General features: G+C 40.4%; 3 protein-coding genes across 3 annotated transcripts in view; 1 reads left to right on the top strand and 2 right to left on the bottom strand.

Moving 5' to 3' along the window:
• recql4 (RecQ helicase-like 4) overlaps positions 1-15,291 on the bottom strand; it is a 41,691-nt gene extending 26,400 nt beyond the window's left edge. The window contains exons 1-13 of the mRNA XM_062047640.1: positions 14,995-15,291; positions 14,890-14,923; positions 14,668-14,762; positions 14,282-14,425; positions 14,082-14,203; positions 9,010-9,895; positions 8,859-8,941; positions 8,697-8,796; positions 3,277-3,436; positions 3,106-3,219; positions 2,891-3,028; positions 2,732-2,824; positions 13-149 (exon numbers count right to left, since the gene is read on the bottom strand). Coding sequence (XP_061903624.1) covers positions 13-149; positions 2,732-2,824; positions 2,891-3,028; positions 3,106-3,219; positions 3,277-3,436; positions 8,697-8,796; positions 8,859-8,941; positions 9,010-9,895; positions 14,082-14,203; positions 14,282-14,425; positions 14,668-14,762; positions 14,890-14,923; positions 14,995-15,078 — 2,190 coding nt within the window. The 5' untranslated portion in view covers positions 15,079-15,291. The remainder of the gene's footprint in view (positions 1-12; positions 150-2,731; positions 2,825-2,890; positions 3,029-3,105; positions 3,220-3,276; positions 3,437-8,696; positions 8,797-8,858; positions 8,942-9,009; positions 9,896-14,081; positions 14,204-14,281; positions 14,426-14,667; positions 14,763-14,889; positions 14,924-14,994) is intronic.
• A 619-nt stretch (positions 15,292-15,910) lies between these two features.
• LOC133649690 (uncharacterized) lies at positions 15,911-18,054 on the top strand. The gene is made up of 2 exons (XM_062046344.1): positions 15,911-16,744; positions 17,305-18,054. Exons 1-2 carry the CDS (start codon positions 15,917-15,919, stop codon positions 17,629-17,631), a joined length of 1,155 nt encoding a protein of 384 aa, XP_061902328.1. The 5' UTR covers positions 15,911-15,916; the 3' UTR covers positions 17,632-18,054.
• On the bottom strand, positions 17,686-22,608 carry LOC133649691 (uncharacterized). The gene is made up of 5 exons (XM_062046345.1): positions 22,527-22,608; positions 21,816-22,421; positions 20,352-20,477; positions 19,562-19,885; positions 17,686-19,275 (listed from the first exon to the last, which is right to left on the bottom strand). The coding sequence occupies exons 1-4, from the start codon at positions 22,605-22,607 to the stop codon at positions 19,883-19,885; spliced, it is 816 nt and encodes a 271-aa protein (XP_061902329.1). The 5' UTR covers position 22,608; the 3' UTR covers positions 17,686-19,275; positions 19,562-19,882.
• Between the last annotated feature and the right edge of the window lie 902 nt (positions 22,609-23,510).

The following is a 23,510-nucleotide window of genomic DNA, read 5'->3' as shown; positions in this document are numbered from 1 at the left end:
AGGATGCCGCACCTGGTCGTCCATCAGTGAGACAAGAGGCGAGATGACCAAAGTGATACACTTGGATCGCTTGGCATACAGGTACGCTGGGAGCTGATAACACAAGGACTTGCCCATCCCTGTTGACAGCACTACTAAGGTGGAGAGACCTGCAAAGACAGAAAGTGGTGGGTATCTTTATTACCTCTGCATGCGCTTTAAAATGTTGAAAATAGGGATGTTCCGATTAGGGCTGGGCGATATATCGATATACGCGATATATCTCGGGTTTGTCTCTGTGCGATATAGAAAATGACTATATCGTGATATTCGAGTGTACGTTCTCAGACTGTTGCTTTTAGCTGCTGGCATTACACTACAGGCTCTCCTCGCTCTTTACTGTGTCTCCTTCTCACAGACAGACAAGCACACCTTACATACGTCACATACTGTCACGACATACGTCACATACGTATACGCCCTCGCGCAGCAAAGAGGTAGCAGCATGGGTAACGTTAGCTGTGATGCTAGCGCAGCCGTGCGAGTGGTGATACGAGAGAGAGAAGGTGCGAATCTGGTAACAAATGAAGGAATAATTAATTCCCCCCAAAAACAGCAGGGGGTCCATCGTCTGGCGGTGGTTTGGCTTCAAGTGGGAATATGTCAAAAAGACAACCGTAATTTGTCAAGTGTGGGGCAAAAGCGTTGCTATAAAAAGTAGCATTACTGCTAATATGTAGCATCATTTGAAAAGTCACCTGCTAGAGAATGAAGAGTGCTTACTCCGCATGTCAACATCTCCGTTCGGTGCCACACGCCCACACCATCAAAATGCCGAGGCAAACATTTCCAGATCAACACCGTATAAAAAAAAATTTTGATTTTTTTTTTTTAGTTGTGATTTCCTTCTCTGCATGAAAGTTTTAAAGTAGCATATATTAGTGCAGTATGAAGAAAAATGTTTTAATGTAGACACATAAAATCATCATACTGCTGTGATTATATGCATCAAGTGTTCATTCAAGGCTAAGGCAAAATATCGAGATATATATCGTGTATCGTGATATGGCCTTAAAATATCGCGATATTAAAAAAAGGCCATATCGCCCAGCCCTAGTTCCGATACAACTTTTTCACTTCCGATACAGAGTAAGTTGAATGATTCGGACACGTTTGTTATTTGATAATTTCTAATACTGTATACTTCTACCTTGAAGACTTTGTATCTGTAAGTAATATGTAACTGTAATTATTCGATACTTGTTTATATTGACACATGTGGTGTTTTGGACTGCAATACTGTTCAATTGAGGCTTTGCTTCTCTGAGGCAATGCTTCTCAAATAGTGGAGCGGGACTCCCTTCGAGGGTGGGGCAGTGAGGTGTCAGAGGGGCCTGAGAGGCAAGAGACTTCCAGTATTAGAGCCTTTTTTAATTATTGAACAATACACAAGCCTCCAATTAGATGGCAGCACTGCTCAAAATAATCAACAGGCTGATACAGGAATTATGACCAGGTATACATACACAACCCCTCAGTTATGAGAATATAAATAAATGATTGTCATTGTGATTTAAATTCAGGGTGTGTGTGAATTTTTTTTCTATGATTTGCTAAAGTCAGCCATTCAGAGTGGTTTATACAGAAAAATAAATAAACAATTAACATCAGGTTCTCAATCGTATTTAAATTTGGGTCTCCACGGGGGGCATGACTAAAAAAAATATTGAGAAGCATTGAATTAGGGACACCTATGACGTATGTCAAGCTTGTGTGCTATTGTGTGCTGAGCTGTTGTGTTGCTTCTTTCTGCTGGTAGCCTATAGCCTACCATGTTTACTTTTTGTAAAAGTAAAACACCAAAATACAAGAAAATACCTACCTTATGTGCTTATTGGAGGACATTCAGATGTTAACTGGTTGTCCAGATTTGCACAAGTAAACACACTGCAGGACTGCTTATATATGATATAATATATATCATATATAATAATGATAATAATATATATGGTATAATCTTTGATGTGCCTGAAAGAATGGCAGCACATCACAGTAGCTATAAGTCTAAGTCTTGTTTCACAGCGTTATAATAAATTTCAGGTGCAAGGCGGTATAATTCAAAGTGTGTTACACTTGCCGTACAATGGTATTATTGCTGACTGAGCAGTTTGTTTCTTACCACTATTACAACATTGGTTCTCCTGTTGCCGTGTTGTGCTACATACTTTGTCATAAATAACAAGGGGGTCAAAGAGGGATACATTTTTCTGTCCTTTCTAAATAATTACTAAAATTTAAAAAAAAAAGTTCTTATGGTAAGAGTGGTTATCCTATCCAGCCCTGCATACTCTGGACTCAACCGGAGTCCACAAACCCTCACTAATTAAAAACATTACGAGCCTTGTCCAGCACAACTCTTACGGTGTCGGGAAGTGTAGGTTTACACAACATACTTTTATTTGGCCACACAAGCTGGCATCTCCTACACTTTTTCTGCTCCTGAGAACCATATTTTTTGTACCTATTTCTTCTGTTAGATTCACATTTTGTGAAAATATTGCCCTGTTGTGCAAAACACAAATGTCCACTGCAAAGGGCAATGTTTCTCAAGAATATATAATGACTTTTCACACTTAAGAAATAACAGCCTCGCTCCAATTATTACCTTCTTCAAATAAACACCCCATCCTCTTTACACCAAGAGTCGTGTATCATTTAGGACATGGTGGGTTCAAAACAATGGTGGATGTACCTGACAGGATCCTCATGATGGCTTCCTCCTGTCGCGCCCTGAATGAGCCGTAGCCGAGTTCTTGGAGAGCAGCGAAGACCTCGTCTGGTGTTGCTGAACAAATAAGTACACAAGATTAAGGCGAGATTTCACATTTATATTTAGGTTTTGTTTATTTACCTTGAACTTTGCCATCATCTGTGAGGCCATAAAGCGGCTCCACAGGCTGCGGAGGTGGCAGGCGCTCATAGTCTGGTCGAATCACGTTCAATAGAGCCTCGTCTTTGTTGTACAGGTACTGCTGTTGCTGCTCTTCGTCTTTGACACCAGGACGACACACAGTTTAAAAAAGTATAGACAGTATGGGGCACTAGGACAGCCTCTGGAAGGCATACCTCGTGGCTGCTGGGGTTGCAGTGTTCCTGTTGCCCTGGCAACCTCCTCCAAAGTAGGGAGCTCAAAGGGCTCCTCCTCAACAGGCTTGTCGTCAGGAACAGGCGGGAGCGGAGCTGTGAAAACAAATGATGTTAGAGTTGTGTCAAAACGTCCTGCCTGCCAACGCTTACCTGCTCCCTTGCAGTCAATGGCCCAGTGTCCAGTGCCGCCACACGTGTAGCAAGTGTCACTCAGGCGACTGTGGCCTCCTCTAAAGCCACCTCTCCTGCCTCTGCCAAAGTATCCTCCGCCAAAACGTTCGCCTTTCAGCTGGAACTTCTGCATGTACAACTAGAACAAGCAGAAAATAGATACACTGTACCGTGCTGGCATAAATCCTTTACAGTTGCCCTTAAATCACAATTTTTCATCTTAAGAAGACATTTTGAACAAATATATATTTTTTCCCTAGACTTTCATCAATAGATGAGATCCCCACTATTGGCTAAACACTTAATGGAAGCACCTATAAAAAACCCTAAAGTGAATACTATAAAACAATGGTGTCTAAGCTTCTATTCAGAGGACCACATAGTAAAAAAAAAACATGTATGTTTTAAAGACAAAGCTTAATGTTATTATTAGTATAAAGTTATTTCAGCTTTTTCTCTTTACATTCAGCCTTTTTCTATGTTTGCAAATGTTTACTGTTTTTTGTGTTTGCCATAATTTTATTTCTACAATACCACAGTTGCCTCGGGTCAAAAAAAAGACTGAATCTAAGCTGCACTTTGGACATCCCGGCTCTAAATCCAACATGCCTTACTCAGTTATTTAACACATTTTAATCATGTCTTGTCAAAGCATCTTCTTGCTGGAAAATGTTGAGGGATCAACATATGGGGGAACTGCACTTTTTTTTTTTTAATTTTGCCTATTGTTCACAAGAGACGAAAGGTGTTGGGTTTTTTTGCATTCTAACTTGTAAAAATCGTCTCGTTCTTGGTGGCTAGCAATGCAGCTAATGGGGGCAATTAATTTCTACCTCTAAATCACCTTAAAAATGCATTCAAAAACTGCTAACAATACTTAATTTATGTTCCGTAACCTGTGTAATAACCAAGCTTTAGCGCAGAGGTGTGGACTCGAGTCACATGACTTGGACTCGAGTCAGACTCGAGTCATGAATTTGGTGACTGATTGTAGCTGAGATAGGCTCCAGTGCCCCCCGCGACCCCGAAGGGAATAAGCGGTAGAAAATGGATGGATGGATGGATGGATAGACTCGACTTGACAAAATGTAAAGAGACTTGCAACTCGACTTAGACTTTAACATCAATGACTTGTGACTTCACTTGGACTTGAGCCTTTTGACTTAAATAAATAATGATAAATGGGTTATACTTGTATAGCGCTTTTGTACCTTCAAGGTACTCAAAGCGCTTTGACAGTATTTCCACATTTACCCATTCACACACACATTCACACACTGATGGCGGGAGCTGCCATGCAAGGCGCTAACCAGCAGCCATCAGAGGCAAAGGGTGAAGTGTCTTGCCCAAGGACACAACGGACGTGACTAGGAAGGTAGAAGGTGGGAATTGAACCCCAGTAACCAGCAACACTCCGATTGCTGGCACAGCCACTCTACCAACTTCGCCACGCCGTCCCTTGACTTGACAAGACTTGCTACTTCCCTCAAAACCCAAAGATTAAAAAGTTATTCTGTATCTTTCATTGTGTACCTGTGTGTCTGTCAGCGGGTGTGCTGTCAGCACAACATCCAATCAAATTAGATCCACGTTGTTTTCATCCGAGAGCATTCATCCAATCAAATTGCAGTACAACCAACGAAGAAGAGCTGTCAAACAACGCGCCAGTGAGGAAAAATGATACCAAAGATAATTTTGTTTGGGTATAAAAACTACGAGTTGGTCAACAAAAAACGAATTGCAGTATGCAAAACATGCGGTTCGAAGATTACAGACGGAGACGCAACAACTTCCAACTTCGTTCGACATTTGAAGTTGCACAAAGAATGGTAAGTTTTGAATGTAAGCTAACGTTTATTGGTTTAGTAAAGTAACTTTTATTTGTCGTGTAGTTAAATCAGTAAGGCTATACATAAATGATAAATGGGTTATACTTGTATAGCGCTTTTCTACATTCAAGGTACTCAAAGTGCTTTGACAGTATTTCCACATTCATCCATTCACACAAACATTCACACACTGATGGCGGGAGCTGCCATGCAAACTCACTGCTAACGTTATTGCAAACACGCACAGAGACATTAAATAAGTTATAATCGATCGCATTTTCTTCTACTTAACTTTGGCCAGTCCTACCAGACACACCAATAAGCTTGTTCATAGATGTATAACAAAACTCCTGATAGGAAGTCGCCATTTGCTAGAGTTGTTACATCTTTGTTACATGGGACAATGCACATGAATAAACATATCAAATGTAAAGGTGCCAAATCTTAGCCAAAAGCAATGTTCCATCTGCAGTCGGCGGCAGGTTGATGACCTAAGATCAGGGCAGATCAGGAACAAAATTACCATAGTAGTTTAAGTGTATAAGGCAGATGGAAAAGTGCTAAATTGTTGCATATAATAATCGTGCAGAAGGAAAAAAATACACATCTCCTTTGGCCTAGTAAGTTAAAGTGCTGGTATGATTGCACACAGTCCTATTACTCAAGTAGTTAGCAATAGCATATGTATTTACGCATGGAAAATTGGACCAAAAAAAGCTAACATTAGTGTATTAATCTATGAAATATTGCACAAAATATGAATACATAACTTTTAGAATGGAAATAGACAGGAATCTATTGGAACTATTGGCAAGTATTTGTATCTTTATTATATATCCATGCTCTTGTCCTTGAATGTGATGTATCACCAATAACCCATCAGATACTAAAGCCAAAAAACAGCCTACTACGAGCAAAAATGAGTAAAAAAAAAACAAAAGTCTATGAAGAGATTTTTTGCAAATTCAACGTTATGATGAGTTTTTTCATGTATTAATTTTTCATGCACCTATTTGCTATACATGTATTTATCCGCCACACGTGGAAGGCCGGTCCCTGAAAATAATGCCGACGTTAAACCGGTCCCTGGTGCAAAAAAGGTTGGGGACCCCTGGTTAAAAGGACTTGAAAGGACTCGAAACTCAAAATGCAGGACTTGGGACTTGACTTGAGACCTTCCAGTCTTGACTTTGGACTTGACTCGGGACTTGCCTGTCTTGACTCTGGACTTGACTCGATACTTAAGGGCAAAGACTTGAGACTTACTTATAACTTGCAAAACAATGACTTGGTCCCACCTCTGCTTTAGCGACATTGTTATTGTAAGCACGAACACGGAGGAACTCTTTTTTCAGCGTAGTAACACATCAGCATGCTGCTGCATCAGCCGTAAAATCTAGCTACGGAAATAGATAAGCTAGCTTCTACGTCAGCACCTGACTCGCTTTTGAGTTTGTAATGCGCAACCCAATGCGATAGGACAGCAATCTGTACTGACTGAAAAATATGAACAATCATATTACCGGTACAGTATCTGTAAAGTATTAGCCCACATTTCATGTTTTGTTTGTACTAGAGCTGTAATCGCGTATTCTATCGGATATCCGATCTTAATTTAGGTTTAATTATACTGTGCATGTTAAGATGTGCCCTAAATTATTGCGTTTGGCTTAAACACCGGTTTTCATTATTGAAGGCTGACACGCAAAGCTGAAATGCCAAAACAACATGTTTGAGATGAAAACACATATATATAAAATTAGTTCAAAATTAATATTCCCTGAGAAAATAAAAATATATTCTTAGTATTAAAAATAAAACAATAAGAACAGTTTCCATTATATCAAACATAAAAAGTGGAGTGGGTAGTGCCTTTAATACTGCATTTGAAATGTGCAACTTCATATTCAGAACCAATATGGCTGACAGGAACTTGGCACACAAGTGCTACCACTGTGAACAAGGACTTGGAACTCTTACATTCTACAGAGACTATAATGTGTGCAAGTGCAAGCTATCCAAGATAGCATGACTTGAATAACACAAATAACTTTGCACGACTACGTGGTTACTAATGAAAGGCTAATTGAACACGACAGCTCGGATAGCGTTGTTAGTTTTCAACACCTTTTGGCGAAATGTGATAACTTTGCGGGAGTGAGAGAACACATCTTGGTTATCATAATGAACAACATTTATTTTACTAACACAACTTTTGCGTTTACATTTGATAATAGATGACTTACCTCGCCTCCGGACGTCCCTCAAATCGGATGCTTTCTCGACAGGTGCTGCAGCATCGAACTTGTGCTATTGTGGTATGCGAGCTCCACTTTGCAATGTTTGCATACTACTGCGTTTTCCTTCGATTTTAGTGTGAAGTGTTCCCATACCTTAGACAACTTTTGTCGCTTCTTAATTCCCTCGTTTTGCTATGGCTCTTGTCCACTGCTTTCTGCGGCGTCTGCCATTGCGAGTTATGTCGGCGAAAAAGTTTTCTAAACGCAAGCGTATTTAAAAAAGCGGTGTTGTGCATGATCTGTGACGTAAACACGCTGTGCAATACCGAAACAGTCCGTGCGAAACTTGAGCTTTGACTATTGTTTACTAAACAAGGCAAAATGCCGTAAAAAAACTTAACGACGCCTCGAGGCAGCAAAAATTCCTCGAATAAATTTTGTAATCGAATTACTCGAGTTACTCGAGGAATCGTTTCAGCTCTAGTTTGTACACAGCTAGCTCAACAGCGTGTGTACTGTAGTTTTAATAACACATGTCGTTCTGCATGTATCATGATAAATATTATAGTGACTCACTTGATGTACAGTTTGGTCTTGCTGGATGGGGACGTTTCTTCCGGTTTATTTTTGGTAAGCACTCCATTTATGTCGAAATTCCGTGGCTTCAGTTCCACATTTACAGCATTAAAGTTACACCGACCTCACACTCTCGGCTTCCGTGTGCTCCAACGTTTTACCCTTCCTTCATGCTTGCTTCTATAAGTAGTTCATCCTCTGTATACTCAGCTACAAAAAGATAAAGTTGTTAATCCTCATTTTTTGCAAAAGTAGTTGTCTTCATTGCGTCTTACCAAGTCTGCCACCAAGATTAGTAAAGACAAATGTTTGTTTCCGGAAGTAGGAGCAAACATGTCTGTTACTACATTATATATAGACTTGCAGTGTGTATATAAAACGTTGATGGAGGGTTTTGAAGGTTTTTTTAGAGGGCTTTGAAGGCTAAAAGGTGACTCCCATTAGCCGCATCTTCTAAGTGTTTTTTATTATCTTTAAAATCCTACAAAAAAGACATGTGTTCTTGTTTCTCATAATGACTAAGAACCATAGGCAAAACTCCAGAAAAGTGCAGTTCTCCTTTATTTGCATTCATAGCAACAGCACTCTTTCTTCTTGCCTGCAGATTGCGCCATCAAAACATACTCTATTTGAAGATACTATTTTTTTTTAATTAATTAGTTACCATTTTAAGCAAATTTTTATTTGTAAATCAAGATCAACTGTATAATGTATTTGTATCTAGTGTTTATATGCATGACAAATATGCACTTACTTGTTTGCGTAGGGCAAGCCCTCGTAGAGCATAACCTTTAACATGAGATTTCTTCTTCAGGTTTATCTTTACAAAGTTGCCTTCTGCAGCTTTCGTGCCTCTGCATTAAAAAAGAGGAGGTTATTTTGGATGTTGGTTAATTTGGAGCATGTCAAGTCCTACCTGGCTCTGACCGACTGTGCACGATATGATCTCTTGGCGCTATATTCTTCCTCTATTTCTCCTAACAGGTTCTCCTGGGGCAACTTAACAGAAGTACAATTAAGTGCACAAAAAAACAAAGAGATGGGGGCTACTGGGTGTCCATGCTTACCCTCTTTGGCACCTGAGTGTCTTCGTCTGCTTCTGCTTCATCATTATCTTTTCCCTTTTGCTTGCTCCTCTTGGTTCTTCTTTTCCCATCTCCTTCTTCAACCTTCCCATCACACTTCTCATTCTTTTTAGCATTTCGTCTCTTCTTTTTGGCCCCACCTTCTCCCTGTGTCATCTCCACCTCCCTCTGCCTCTTCTTGCTCTTCTTAGCACCCCTGGATGGAGGAGGATCTTCTGGTGGTAAAAATGTTGTCAGGTGTCCCTCAGTGTTTCCCTGCTTTCCAGTGCATTGTTGAGCAGGTACCGCTTCAATTTCGCTCTCATTCGGACTCAAAACATTTCTCACTGCGGTCTTTTTTTCTTGAATAAAATCTTTTCCAACTACATCTTCTTCCTTGTCCTTCTTTCCCACCAGCAAAACTCTCTCCTGGTTGCCAGCTCCAGGTCTATCCTCAGCTTCCATCTCTCTAAACACCTGACACCTCTCCAGCCATTTCTTGTCCACAAAGCCCAGCCTGCTGGCAGGTGAAGGCCTCTGATCAGCAACCTTAGAAACTATTCCTACTGGGAATCCTCCTAAAAGGCGCGGGCTGCCACTTGAGGCGGCTGTGCCAACACATGCATCTACCAGGCCTCCATGTGAAGCCCCTTGAAGATGTTCTGAGTCTTCTTCTCCTCCTGTGTTTGCTAGACTGCCTGCAGTAGAGGTTGGTGACATCTTAACAGATGAAGCCTCTTCATCTGTACTAGAACATATCCTTCTGGTATCACTTCCTTTAACAGAACTAAGCGACTCTCTTGCACATCCAGCGAGAGGTTTGAATGCTTCAAAGGGCTCTTCAGACTCCACTGGTTGGGCTTTGCTGGAAAGGCCAAGCTTCATCCTCCTAAAACAGAAAGGTTCTTTAAACATTTTTCCTTTGAGCAACCTAAAGTTTGACTATACATACTTATTCTTAAGATACAAAAGGAATTAACTCATAAAAATGTCATAACTCAGGAATACATTTACATTAATTTTTTTTTTTTTACTTTCAACACTTGCAATCTTTCACAGGGTTTCTACAAGTATCAGCAAATCTACTTTAATGCTTTTTAATGCCACTTAAAAAAATTAAATGCCCATGTCCTACTGCATGTGGTTATTACATATAGTCAAACGTTTACAATTGTCTGTATAGGATAGACTTTTTTAGACTTGTATTTAACCCACAAAGGGGAAATACACACATAATTTAAGCACTTGACAATAATAATGTTGAATAGCTGAAACATATACATTAACTGTTATTATTTAGTGAATTAGAATTGGCTTGCAAGACGTAATGTTTATTTATTTATTTTTCTGTAGTAGCATTCAGTATTCTGACTTTGTGCATAGACTGTAGACAATAGCCAATTAAAAGGTTCCACCTGTCAATCATCACTGTACTTTCAATAAAACAAAAATATTAAAATTGAACTGCACTTCAGCCCTCTAAATTAACATCCATCCATCTATCTTCGTCCACTTATCCGAAGTCGGGTCGCGGGGGCAGCAACCAAAGCAGAGAAGCCCAGACTTCACTCTCCCGATCTACTTCAATGGGGGTTCCCGAGGCCTTCCCAGGCAAGCTGGGAGACATAGTCTCTCCACTGTGTCCTGGGTCTTCCCTGTAGCCTCCTTCCGGTCGGACGCACCCTAAACACCTCCCCAGAGAGGCGTTTGGGGGGGCATTCTGACCAGATGCCCGAACCACCTCATCTGGCTCCTCTTGATGTGGAGGCTCCCAAATGACAGTGCTTCTCATCTTATGTCTAAGGGAGAGCCCCGCCACAGGAAAGTAATTTCGGCCGCTTGTACCCGTCACCTTGTCCCTTTTTAAATAGAGGAACCATCACCCCAGTCTGCCAAACCAGAGGCACCAACCGCGATGTCCACGCAATGCTTCAGACTCTTGTCAACTACGACAGCCCTACAGCATCCAGAGCCTTGAAGAACTCCAGGCTGATCACATCCACCCCCAGGGTTCTGCCACCAAGGAGCATCTTAACTACCTCAGCAACATCAGCCCCAGAAATAGAAGAGCCCACCGCGAAGTCCCCTGGCACTGCTTCCTCATTAGAAGACGTGTAGGTGGGATTGAGGAGGTCTTCGAAGAATTCCTTCCACCGATACACAACATCAGTCCACGTCAGCAGCACACTGTGCACACCACACGGTGTTGAAAGTGTACTGCTTCCCCCTTCTGAGGCGGCGGATGGTGGTCCAGAATCGCTTTCGAAGCAGTCCGCAAGTCGTTCTCCATGGCTTCTCCGAACTCCTTCCATGTCCGAGTTTTTGCCTCTGCAACCGCCAAAGCTGCACACCACTTGGTCTGGCGGTATCTGTCCCATGAGCCAAAAAGACCCGATAGGACTCCCTCTTCAGCTTGACGTCATCCTTCACCATTGGTGTCCACCAGTGGGTTCTGGGATTGCCACCACGGCAGGCGCCGACCACCTTGCGGCCACAGCTCCAATCGGGTGCCTCGACAATAGAGGCACGGAACATGGTCCACTCGGACTCAATATCCAGCGCCTCTCTCATAACATGTTCGAAGTTCTCCCGGAGGTGGGAATTGAACTCTCTCTAACGGGAAACTGTGCCAGACGTTCCCAGCAGACCCTCACTATGCGCTTGGGCCTGCCAGGTCTGTCCAGCATCCTCCCTTACATTCAGGGCCGACTCACCACCAGTTGGTGATCGGTTGAAAGTTCTGCCCCTCTTTTCACCCGAATGTCCAAAATATGAGACCGCAAATCCGATGATACAACCACAAAGTCGATCATTGAACTGCGGCCTGGGGTGTCCTGGTAACAAGTGCACACAACGACGTCCCACTGGGGTGAGTTTTTCCTTGCCCGTATGTGGGCTCTGTACCGAGGATGTCGTTGTGGCTTGTGCAGCCCTTTGAGACACTTGTGATTTAGGGCTATATAAATAAACATTGATTGATTGATTGACGTATGGACATCCTTATGCTTGAACATGGTGTTTGTTATGGACAATCAGTGACGAGAACAAAAGTCCAAATACAAATAAATAAACATCCAATTCTGAATTAGTTGATCAATATAATATACCCAGAAGTCATTTTTAAATGTTATTTCCTTAAATGCTCTGAAAATATGCCTTATAATAGCCACAAAATGAAGGATACGTTTTTTAATCAAGATATAGTTTTAAAAAATAGTTCAATGGTTTTTTGGAATAATAAATGAACATCATACTGAGAATGCAAAGGATGCATGAGTTTGAAAATGTATGATTGATTTAAACATTTTAGAAAAAGACATATCATGGAATATTTGGAAAAATGGCAATTAGCCCTTTATATGCATTAAAAATAAGCTAAGTCAATTTAACAATTTTAGATTGTATTTTACACCCACACAGAAGTTTGAAATGGGTACAGTAGATAACAAGATATGTATAAAATGTCAAGGAGTTGGAGAAACGCTTATTAATTTACTGTAGGAATGTCAGAAAACAAGAATTGTGGTCTTGTGAGAATTGCCTTGGTTGTGCATCCTAAGCCACTGTAGGTCACGTGAGGTGCCTGCGCCATCAGAGTTGCTAATGTTAGCCAAGTTAGCTCATGTGTGTTGAAATGCATACTGAAATAAAGGAGTTGTGTATAAAACAAGCTCAGCTTCCTCGTTAACATGACATGGTGTCACATATAAGGACTACACGCCTACAGTGACCAAAGAGTGGCAAATTTTGGGCCTCCGGAGCCGTTTGATATTGCTGGCCAGCAGAGTGTCTGCTACAGAGGCAGCGCTTTTCTCGCTTTTGGACCTTAGAAGACATCTTGTATCCAGTTTAAAAGCCAGAGACGAAGAAAAGAAACAGGCAGACGTAGCAGTTTATCGATGACAGCAACGTTATTAAGTTCATTTTATATATCGTTCGATTGATTGACGTATTGACTATCGGCCAAGTCCTACAATTGTGTAAACACTTTTTAATGTCTTTGGACATTGCATTTACTGTTTTTAATGCCATTTAAAGCCTTAATTTTCAAAAAATCTATTTAATGACTTTTAATGCTATTTAATGTCTTGTGGAAACCCTGTTTTAACAACTTCAGATCTATCTATTAATATAACATGTATTTATGTTTTTTTATGTTTCATAACAGTTTCAATAGGGGAAAATGCTAAATTTGCAATATTTCTAAAAAAAAAATAAAAATAGGTTGTAGTGTAGATATTTGAGGTTGGTTAATTACAGCCTTGAATAAGTCAATAATTCATGACAACCTTGATTTCGATACAGTAGACAAGTAGACAAAAATGATTTTACGGTGCCTAGCTAGAATGAAAGAGAAAGCAGACAGGACGTGGTTGAGTTTATTGAGTTCACATTAGTATTTTTTATATATCTGCCATGTTATATATACCCGCCCATTTTCATTGCATTTTAACGTTTTAATGGCAGTTTAACTCATTTACCCTCATCAAAGCTCTGAGAATTATGCCCATGGTTTTCTGTCACTACCTTGTAGTTATGGAGCGCAATTACACCAAAACAATATCTTCTTGTAATTCAATCGGCAAGAATTGGATTTAAAACTTTATAGATCCACAAGGTACATTGTTTGCGGCCTAGGGTGTTACTAGGCCGCAAAATCAAGAGATGAATTCATGTTTCATGTAAACAGCATCGTAATATACTAGGTCTACATTCTGTTAAAACATTAGCAATTATAATGGGAGTCAATGGGGCCAAAGAGTTCTTAACAGAAAGTGTCAAAAACCCAAGGCGATTTTATAAAAAAAAAAATACTTGTGTGAATGTGTGAACATGTTGGGTTAAGTATAGTGTTTCATATTGTAAATAATACATTCTGTGTCCAAATGTTTTAAAGGGAGGGGTTTTAAATACCATATATAGGTTTTTAAATTATTGTTTTTAAACATTACTTTGGCTAATGGAAACATGCAATACAACTGCTGCAGCATTAAATATGAAGAAAATACTCAGCCAAAATGAAACTGAGATTTTTAATCCACAAACGGTTTACCTGTTTAAAATGGCTTACTGACCTTGGTGGTAAGGGACTGAATTCTGCGTTTGACGATGAGGTGACCAAGTTAGTCTTCCGTATATCATCCTTTAAGGAGTTCAGAGGCACACGACCCGATCTTTTCAAAGAGACAGCTTTCTCCTGCATGGACAACAACAATGCTGTAAATGACAAAACAACTCATTATCCATTTGCTTTGTCTTCAAGCTAGTTTTATACCTTGTGAGTCAATGTTGCTAGGTTGTGTTTGAATTTGAGCCCATAGTATTGTGCAGAGGCCTTCAGGCTGTCATTGTCTGTCAGTCGGGGCAAAGATGCTGGCCTCACACTGCGATTTAAATGGGAACCCCAGCATTCGGACTCCTAAACAGACAGACAAACCATTAATAACCACACTATATTGTTGGCCCTGGTGTGTGAATGTGAGCTTGAATGTTGTCTGTCTATCTGTGTTGGCCCTGCGTTGAGGTGGCGACTTGTCCAGGGTGTACCTGCACATTGCGCCCGAATGCAGCAGAGATAGGCTCCAACACCCCCCACGGCCCCGAAATGGACAAGCGGTAGAAAATGGATGGATGTATATTCTGATACACATTACGATGTACCTTCTGGGTTGGTTTAATGGGTTTACTTGTTGCATCGCTGCTACCGCTGCCGATCTCTTTGGCTTGTTTCAAACTGCGGTACTCTTTATATAGATCTGGAAAAGTGAACATAACTTAGTTGCACAGTTAAATCTCCCAATGATTTGTATGAGACATAAAAAATATCTATATGCATGTTAAGCTATATGCACTATGCTTATGGCATAAGCTATATGCACTCACTCTTCGTTTCCTCTGAGGCTTCATCAATGTCCTCCTACACAACACAATGTAGATCATTTTATTGAGAGAATGGTCGATAAAAAAGTTATAGTGACTCAAAATCACCTTGCTGGGTTTCCTGTGGTGCTGCTTGACAAATCCCTGCTCCCATGTTTTCAGCAGCAGCTTCACCTCGTTGTAGCGATCCATGATAACCGTAAAGGCATAACTTTTGCCAAATGCACTTGCTTATGTCTAACTAATCAGATATAAACTGGAAGCGAAAGTTAAAATGGTATCTATTGTGTGGAAAACAAAACAGTTTGGCCTCTTCTGTTGACGTTGTAGCACAGAGGTGAGCGAAACACTTCCGTGTTGTTTTTCCCGCGGTGAAAATGGCATCTTGGGTTGCCAGATTTGCTTTTCCACCTCTTTAACTTTGAACGCTATTCATTAACAAATGCATTTTAATAAAAAATGAAAACCTTTACCAAATATTTTAAAAACTTAATACGATAAGACCAGTCATAACAGTAAGACGCTTAGCTTTTGTTATATATTTAATATGTTAAAGTGTCCTTTGGTTTGATAGACATGGCAACCATTGAGTTAAACATGGGAACAGACCCCGCCTCCTCCTTAAAGGGACAGTCTCTCATCAGCCTCATTTAGCGGGGTTTTTTCAGAACTTGATTTAAAGTTTATTATTTACGGAGCCCCTAAAGGGACATGGGAATTATTATTTTTTTAGACATGTATCTCGTGGCCACGAGAAAGTATCTCGTGGCCACGAGAAACTGTCTCGTGGCCACGAGAAACTTTTTATTAAAAAAAAAAAAAAAAAAAAAATTTATTTTTTTTTTAATAAAAAGTTTCTCGTGCGCACGAGAAACTTTCTCGAGGCCACGAGAAACTTTCTCGAGGCCACGAGAAACTTTCTCGAGGCCACGAGAAACTTTCTCGAGGCCACGAGAAACTTTCTCGAGGCCACGAGAAAACATTTGATGCGTGCGCACGAGAGAGCGCGTGGTTTGAGGTGCGTGTTAAAATGGCAGTGCAGGAGTTAATTCGGCTCTATTTCCAACTCGGACTTCACTGTAAGGACATTGCTGCTTTGCTTGCTAGTCGTCATCGCTATATTGTGTCTGAAAGACATTTAAAACGAATTATGAAGGCATGTAGTCTGTTTCGGCGCAAAGGATACACCTCTTTGGATCGCGTGGTAGATTTCATTCACCAGCAGTTACAAACAAGTGGCCAGCTGTGTGGATATAGGTGGATGTACACTAAATGCAAGGAGGATGGATTACACGTCAAGAAAGAAGAGGTGCGCTTAATTCTTAAAGAACTTGACCCGAGGGGTGTTGAACTCAGAGGAAGGAGACGGCTCCATCGTCGAAACTATTTCGCAAAAGGGCCCAATTATATTTGGCACTTTGACTCTTATGACAAACTGAAACCATTTGGTATCTGTATAAACGGCTGTATTGACGGATTTTCACGGAAAATTATCTGGATGAATGCATTTACGACCAACAGTGACCCAACAGTCATTGGAGGCTACTATATGGAGGCAGTGAAGAAATTTGGTGGTTGTCCGAGGATTGTCAGGGGCGATCGGGGCACTGAAAATGTTAAAGTCAGAGACTTTCAGCGTTTTCTCCGTCGCAACATTCATGACGGCTCTGGTATTGACAGCTACATCGAAGGGGCAAGCACAGCAAATCAGCGCATAGAGAGTTGGTGGGGTTTCCTCAGAAGAGAATCAATGGAATTCTACATCTCTATGTTCACTGACCTGAAGGACCGTGGTTTGTTCGGTGGTACATACTTGGACCGAGGTCTAATTCAGTTCTGCTTTATGAGCTTCATTCAGGTAAGCGACAATGCATTGTTTTATCTATTTTTTCCAAGCAGTCTGCAGAGATGGAATGAATCAACAGTACAACAGTGCCATCTAATGGAAAAACTACTGAATTACAACATTTTCATCCTAAATTGAGGCCCACAAATGTTCGTTTTTTTCTTTTAACATCCTTCCATGAGCAGACAGTGGGTGTGAATATTAGCATCATGTCCATGTGTCTTCTTAATTACTGTTATTGGTGTCCTACGATACCATATTAATTCATCATCAGTGTCGGGGGGGGGGGGGGGTGGGGGGGGGGATTTGGTAGCCCTAATCTGTCCTGTCCCCCCCCCCCCCCCCCCAGTACAAGCATAGTGGGCAGCAAACACTGTTTTATTCATTTATGTTTATTAATTTATGTATTTATGCTTGCCCTTTTCCACTCATTTTCTCCTAACTTTATCAAAAACCTCAAGATTTAACATAGATTTTTTCAAGTCATCTCATAACTAAATTAAAGAGCACATGATGAGAATAACAAATTGCATATTAATTTACTTTTCTTTCTCTCTGTACTATTTTTCCAGGATGAATTAGACGAGACCATCAATGTGTGGGATGCACATGTCATCAGACCATCAAAGAATGACAGGGTGCCCAGTGGTCGCCCCCGAATCATGTACATGTTCCCAGAACTCTACACAACTTGTGATTGCATTTCCCCAGTGGAGAGAGCTGATGTACAGTTGTGTCAGAGTAACTGCACATTTCGACCAGCAGTGCCATGTGACACAGACATCTACAACATCTGCAACATTCTGATGGCAGAGTCACGGCTGCATCTTCCAGCTGATGCTTATCAAGCATTGGATCTGTACCTGCACCTGAGGAATGAGATAACATCTGCTCTCTAATTTGAGATTAAATTTTATTCAGATTATTCAGGGCTACAACATGTCTACACTGACTACACTTGAACAGTGCTATGCCACAAACATTAAGAACATTTTGCAGCAAAACTGAGGTGCAAATAGGATTGATATGTCACTATATCCACACTGACTACAAAGAGAAACAAAGCAGGACATGAAAGAGGAAATCAACAGAACTTAACAACCATATGAAATGTATTGTACTTGCATTGAACAGGAATTTCTTTGTTGAATGATGACAAAAATTCTGAACATCATTCAGAGTCACAATTGTATAAAAGATGCACATGAGAAAATGTAATATTTGTACAAAAGGGGACTTTCACCTATGAGAACAGACCCTGCTGACTTATCAAAATTATTAAACTTAAACTGTCTTGTGGAAAAAAATTGAATCTCAATGTACTAACAATTTAAAGAAAAAATAAGAAAATAAAACAATTTAAGAAATGTAAACGGTCTCTGTTTTAATAAGAACAATAAATGGAAATCTGTAGAAACAGTTTTGCATCAGACAAATGCCATAATAACCTCAGTGTAGAAGATAGATGTGCTTTCCATTCACTACACAATATCCATTGTGAAGCAGTCGCCAGACAAGACATTATCAAATTCTTTGCGAAACTCAGGGTATGTGCTGTAAGTGCATGGTAACTCAAGAACTGCTCCACACGTGTGTGCTACAGGCCTGCGACTTAAACCACACAATGTGTTAAAAATTACTTCAATTGTGTCTTTGCACAGCACAGTAGATCCTGTGCAGAAGCGTAAGAAGATCTCCAATTTTCTTTGGTCGATGCTTCTCACATACCGTAGCAGGTGGTTAAGAGCAGTCTGCTCTTGTGGATTTAGGCTTTCAAATGATGGTTTTATCATCTGGGCCACTTTCTTGTTAGTTGGCCTCTTAGATTCATATAGCTCCATTATGTTGTCTTTGGTTATGAGCATTGGCATAGCATTATGAACACTGGAGTGGAAACAATCAATTATGAACTTTGGCTCTTGAAGAAGAGCTTTGTGTGCCATTGTTAAAATAGCAGCCCGTAAATTGTTTTTAGGGGGAAGGCAGTGTGAGCCCATTCTGGAGAAGACATCAAGTAAGTCCTCCTCAACAGTTTCATCAATGGTACCCTGTAGTGCTTTTTCAAGCGACACACGCTCATTCTCTGAAAGAAATCTGGCAAATGACATCATCAATAGTTCTTCATCCACTGAGCTAACTCCTTTACAACAAGCAAGAACAAAGGCTGGTGACAGTCTGATTGGTAGGATTTTGTGGTCCAGGTATCCTTTCAACCACACTCTTCCGAGAGCTTGCCATTTCTTCTCAGAATAGTCTGGTCGTAGCCTGGGTACTCGTTCATCTTCCCCCTCACACTGGTCCAAGAAGTGGTCCCAGAATGCAGAGTACGCCTCTCTTGACACACCATCACTGTCCATAGCTTTCTCATTTGTAAACTCCATTCTTAGACTAGCATTCAGTACTTTTGGATCCATGAAGACATTAAGGACATCATCAACTATGTTTACTCGTCTTAATTTCAAAATAAGGATTTCTTGGTCAAATGGATCTGGTGATGCTGGAAGACTGCTTGATGATACAGGACCATCATTGATTGTAGAATGCTGCAAGATATTTTAAAAAGGTAATTAGGTGTGATTATTGATTGATTAATCCTTCAGTGAACAGAAAATAATCAAAGATTTTGACAATCAATGTATCAATTAGCATGCAAAAATGGTGATAATGTTGTGGCAAATGAGATTTGGAATGTTTGGATGAAAAATTAATCTAAAAACATAAGCTTAGGGTGAAAGATTTTCGGATGGTAACGTTACAGTTTTTGTACATTTTATAAATGTAAAATGTAATAATTTTACAGGACTGTAAAACGTTAGTGCTACATTGTACCTGCATGCTGCTCAAGTCATCTGGATTTCAAGGAAGAGTGGTGTCTTGAGTATCACTATCATCACCAACAGTGGGTCCAAACTTCACTTCAGAGTCCTCAAGAGATTGTGGAATGGCAGGATTAAGAGCGGAATCTGAGACATCACTTAACAACAGGTCTGCATCTTGATTTGGCACAGGCGTTAAACAGTCATCTTCAGATCCATGCCTTCTTGTTGACTGCTGAGTATGACTGCCAACATCCTCAGTAGGTCGTGGATGCAGGAGCTCTGTGTTACCCATCTCAGGAGTTGCTGATCTTGAATGGCTGATTGTCTCTCCTCACTATTGATAATTTAATATAAAAACCAAGAAAACAAACAAATGTATTATTATTTGTGTAATTATTATATTATCTATAGTTTGAATAATCTCATCCAAGCTGCTATGTATATTCATGTGACTATAACACTCTGCACCTGAGTAAATTATTTGGTGTATGCATTTTTACTTAATGTAGGATTAAACTCAAAGCGTTCGCAGATTTCCATCTTAACTGCAGATTTAAAACTATAAATTATGGTTTCTTAAAGGCCATTTCTGTGTCCTCATATATTTCACCTGTGATTTATAATAAATATAGCTCAGCGCAGATTTGATTTAAATGACACTACAGAAAACTATAACTATAAAAATATGTTTGAATTTTAAAGAATACTGAACATTTTGGTACAATAAAATCTTCAGACAACACAAGTTCTGTACTGTTTAGCACAGACTGGTTCCATAAAAATGCAATACAAGTGCTTACTTGTTCATGGTTTTGCTGCATTGAGCCACTGGGAGCCAGATCTAAATCAGAGGAGCTCTCTGGATGATCCACTTGATTGAGTCTCCTGGTCTTGTTCCTCAAGGATCGTGTCTTCATTGTCCTAGCCTATAAAAAGGTGAGCAGCAAATTGTGAGCTTATAGACTTGACATAGAAATAAGACAATAGATTTATCCTAAAAAATAAATGACATCTGTGAAAGTACAGGTCACATTGAATAGCAGCACAGGTAAGAAAGCAAAGGTGAAACTTATTAAATTGGCTAATGTTTGAGAACAATAAATATGTATCAACATCATATCCATCATACCTGTGCATATGAGACAGGTGTGGTACACAACCATAATCAGTGTTGGCGCTAAGAATTTTCAAAATGGGGTCCCACACTAAATTTTTGGGGTTCCACTTTTTTGTAAGCTTTTCAAAACAAATTACAAATGTATGTATTATCCTGTGCGTGAGTTGAAGTTTTGTCATTTGAAAGCTATTTGAATTTCAAGCCCTTAATGGCCTACTGAAATTAATTTTTTTTTTTTACAATGTCAGTTTCTCAGATGACATATTGTATATTGTGTTTTGGAAAAAGGTTGTTATAAACGTTACTTAATTCATTAAAAAAATAATACAAAAGAAAACACATTTTAATGCATATGTAAATGTATTCAGTTATAAACATTCATTCACTTTCTTCTTTCCTTCATGGATTCAAACTTTATTGTTTTCTGTATTATTATTTAATAAGTCGTAGGTGTATTTATTTCAGTATAAAAGTGTAAAAACTTTTTTGCTTGGGTCATGAAATGATGATGATGGTGTGCCAGGGCATACATACATTTTTTATTTACGCTTAAATCTCTAGTCTACATTAACTTCAGATGTATCCCTCATTTCTAAGTTTTTTTAATGTTGTTTTGTTTGTTTGTTCTATACCCTTTTTGTCAAAGAAAACTATGTTTTTTTATGGCAAACATCCATCCATCCATCCATTTTCTACCGCTTGTCCCTTTCTGGATCACGGGGGGTGCTGGAGCCTATCTCAGCTGCCTAGGATAGGTCAATAATTCATAATAACATTAATTTTGATTGAATATTATGTTTTGAGCAATGACAGTTTTAAAGAAAGAAACATCTTTGTTTTATTAGTCAACATTGCAACTTTTTCTAAATGACATTTCACCTCTAAGCTTTTTCATTCCACTTTTGTTATGTTTTTGTTTATTTTAATAGTATTTTTAGAATGTGCCGTGGGCCTTTAAAACATTAGCTGTGGTCCGCAAATGGCCTGCGGGCCACACTTTTGACACCCCTGCTATAGATAATAAAAAAATAAATCTGATAAGTCTATGGATAAAAAGCAGAGCCTGGTGACGCATGCAATCAATATAAATGGAATACCTACAGTAGCATATGTATTGATATCACAAATGTGGCAGAGGATAAATTACCTTCAGTGGCCTTTTCTGTGTTGGCTCGAAGTCCGATGATTCATCAGAGAGAAGTATAATCTTGTTAGACTTGGTGGCTGTGTAGATGCGTAGCATTTTTAGTTTAGTCTGTTCGTACAGCTGTCCCACCGTGACTTCCCGGGGCACAGGACTGTGACTGTAATCACAAATGTCAAACTCGAAGTCTTCCATCAGTCCTTTTGATGAATGCCCATTTGCAAAAAACAAGCATTTGCCTGTCTCCAACAGTTCACCCATAGTCACTGATTTCTGGACGGACAGATTCCGTGTTCCTCCTCCTTTTCTCGTTCTAACCTGGTGATACATTCCACTCTCAAAGTGGAGCCATCCCATTTCAACCCGCCGGGTGATTTTGGCTGCATTTTTTTGGCCAGTAGCGGTGCCTTGTATGCCAGTGTTAGGAGTTCTTAACCTGTCTCTTAATTTCTGCATGAGGGAGGACTTCACTGTCTCTGCTCCTCCCGACTCTTCGTTTGTCACAGTTCTTTGACGGCAAAATGCTCTGAGCGCAAGTCGATCCCCATATCTTTCGATATACTTGCTTAACTCCTTATCTGTCATAATGCCTATGACATTGGTGTCGATCTGTAAAAAGCAAAACTTTTGCTAAATGGTATTTTCTACAGTAAAATAGCAACATTAAAAGTAGGCAATTTTTTACTTTATATAATAGTTAAAAAATATCCTCACCTTGTCTTCTTTTAGTTTGTTGATGACACTTTCAGGTATATTCCGCATTTGAAGGAACATGAATAAATCTACTGCAGCCATCTTTTTTAAATAAAAGGGAGCAAAACTGCTGAGCAACGGGAGATTATGGGGGAGGGAACGTTTTTGTTGGAAATACAGCCGAATTAACTTCTAAACTGCCATTTTAACACGCACCTCAAACCACGCGCATGCATCCAATATGCTCTCTCGTGCGCACGCATCCAAAGTTTCTCGTGGCCTCGAGAAAGTTTCTCGTGGCCTCGAGAAAGTTTCTCGTGGCCTCGAGAAAGTTTCTCGTGGCCTCGAGAAAGTTTCTCGTGGCCTCGAGAAAGTTTCTCGTGCGCACGAGAAACTTTTTATTAAAAAAAAAAAAAAAAATTTTTTTTTTTTATTTTTATTTTTTTTTATAAAAAGTTTCTCGTGGCCACGAGAAAGTTTCTCGTGGCCACGAGATACTTTCTCGTGGCCACGAGATACATGTCTAAAAAAAAAAAAATTCCCATGTCCCTTTAGGGCACATATGTCAGAGTCAAAGCCCGCGGGCCATATCCGGCCCGCGAGAAGGTTTTTTACGGCCCTTGGGATGATCTTGATTTATTATTAGAACCGGCCCGCAGACCGCAGATCTTTTACACGCACCAAGCGGATGCCGGTCCAAGGTTCCAAAAGGGTGCGAGCGGCCCGCCGGGACGCGCCTGCCGGCCGAAGGGCTGCAGCCCGGCCGTCAGTCGCGGAGCCCGCCGTGCCACGCGCGCCAAGGGGGCGGGCCGAAACCCGGCCCCGAGGCCCTGAGACTTCTGCTTTGTTTCCCCAAACCGCGCGTCACCGCCGGGCCCGCACCACCGTCGGGCTGCAGCCCGAGCGTCGGTGGCGGAACCCGTCATGTGCCGCGCGCGCCAAGCGGAGCGGGGGGGTCAAGCGGGCCGAAACCCGCAGGCCACCCCCTCACCACGAGGCCCTGAG

This window comes from Entelurus aequoreus, linkage group LG05 (genome assembly GCF_033978785.1).
Source record: "Entelurus aequoreus isolate RoL-2023_Sb linkage group LG05, RoL_Eaeq_v1.1, whole genome shotgun sequence".
Classification (NCBI taxonomy): domain Eukaryota; kingdom Metazoa; phylum Chordata; class Actinopteri; order Syngnathiformes; family Syngnathidae; genus Entelurus; species Entelurus aequoreus.
This window is presented reverse-complemented; position numbering and strand designations above follow the sequence as displayed.

Excerpts from the sequence above, each read along its gene's own strand:
- LOC133649690 (XM_062046344.1), top strand. The coding sequence starts at position 15,917 with ATGGCAGTGCAGGAGTTAATTCGGCTCTATTTCCAACTCGGACTTCAC. Across the intron at positions 16,745-17,304 it reads GCTTTATGAGCTTCATTCAG|GATGAATTAGACGAGACCAT; the intron begins GTAAGCGACAAT and ends CTATTTTTCCAG.
- LOC133649691 (XM_062046345.1), bottom strand. The coding sequence starts at position 22,607 with ATGGCTGCAGTAGATTTATTCATGTTCCTTCAAATGCGGAATATACCT. Across the intron at positions 22,422-22,526 it reads ACAAACTAAAAGAAGACAAG|ATCGACACCAATGTCATAGG; the intron begins GTGAGGATATTT and ends TGCTTTTTACAG. Across the intron at positions 20,478-21,815 it reads CACAGAAAAGGCCACTGAAG|GCTAGGACAATGAAGACACG; the intron begins GTAATTTATCCT and ends ACCTTTTTATAG.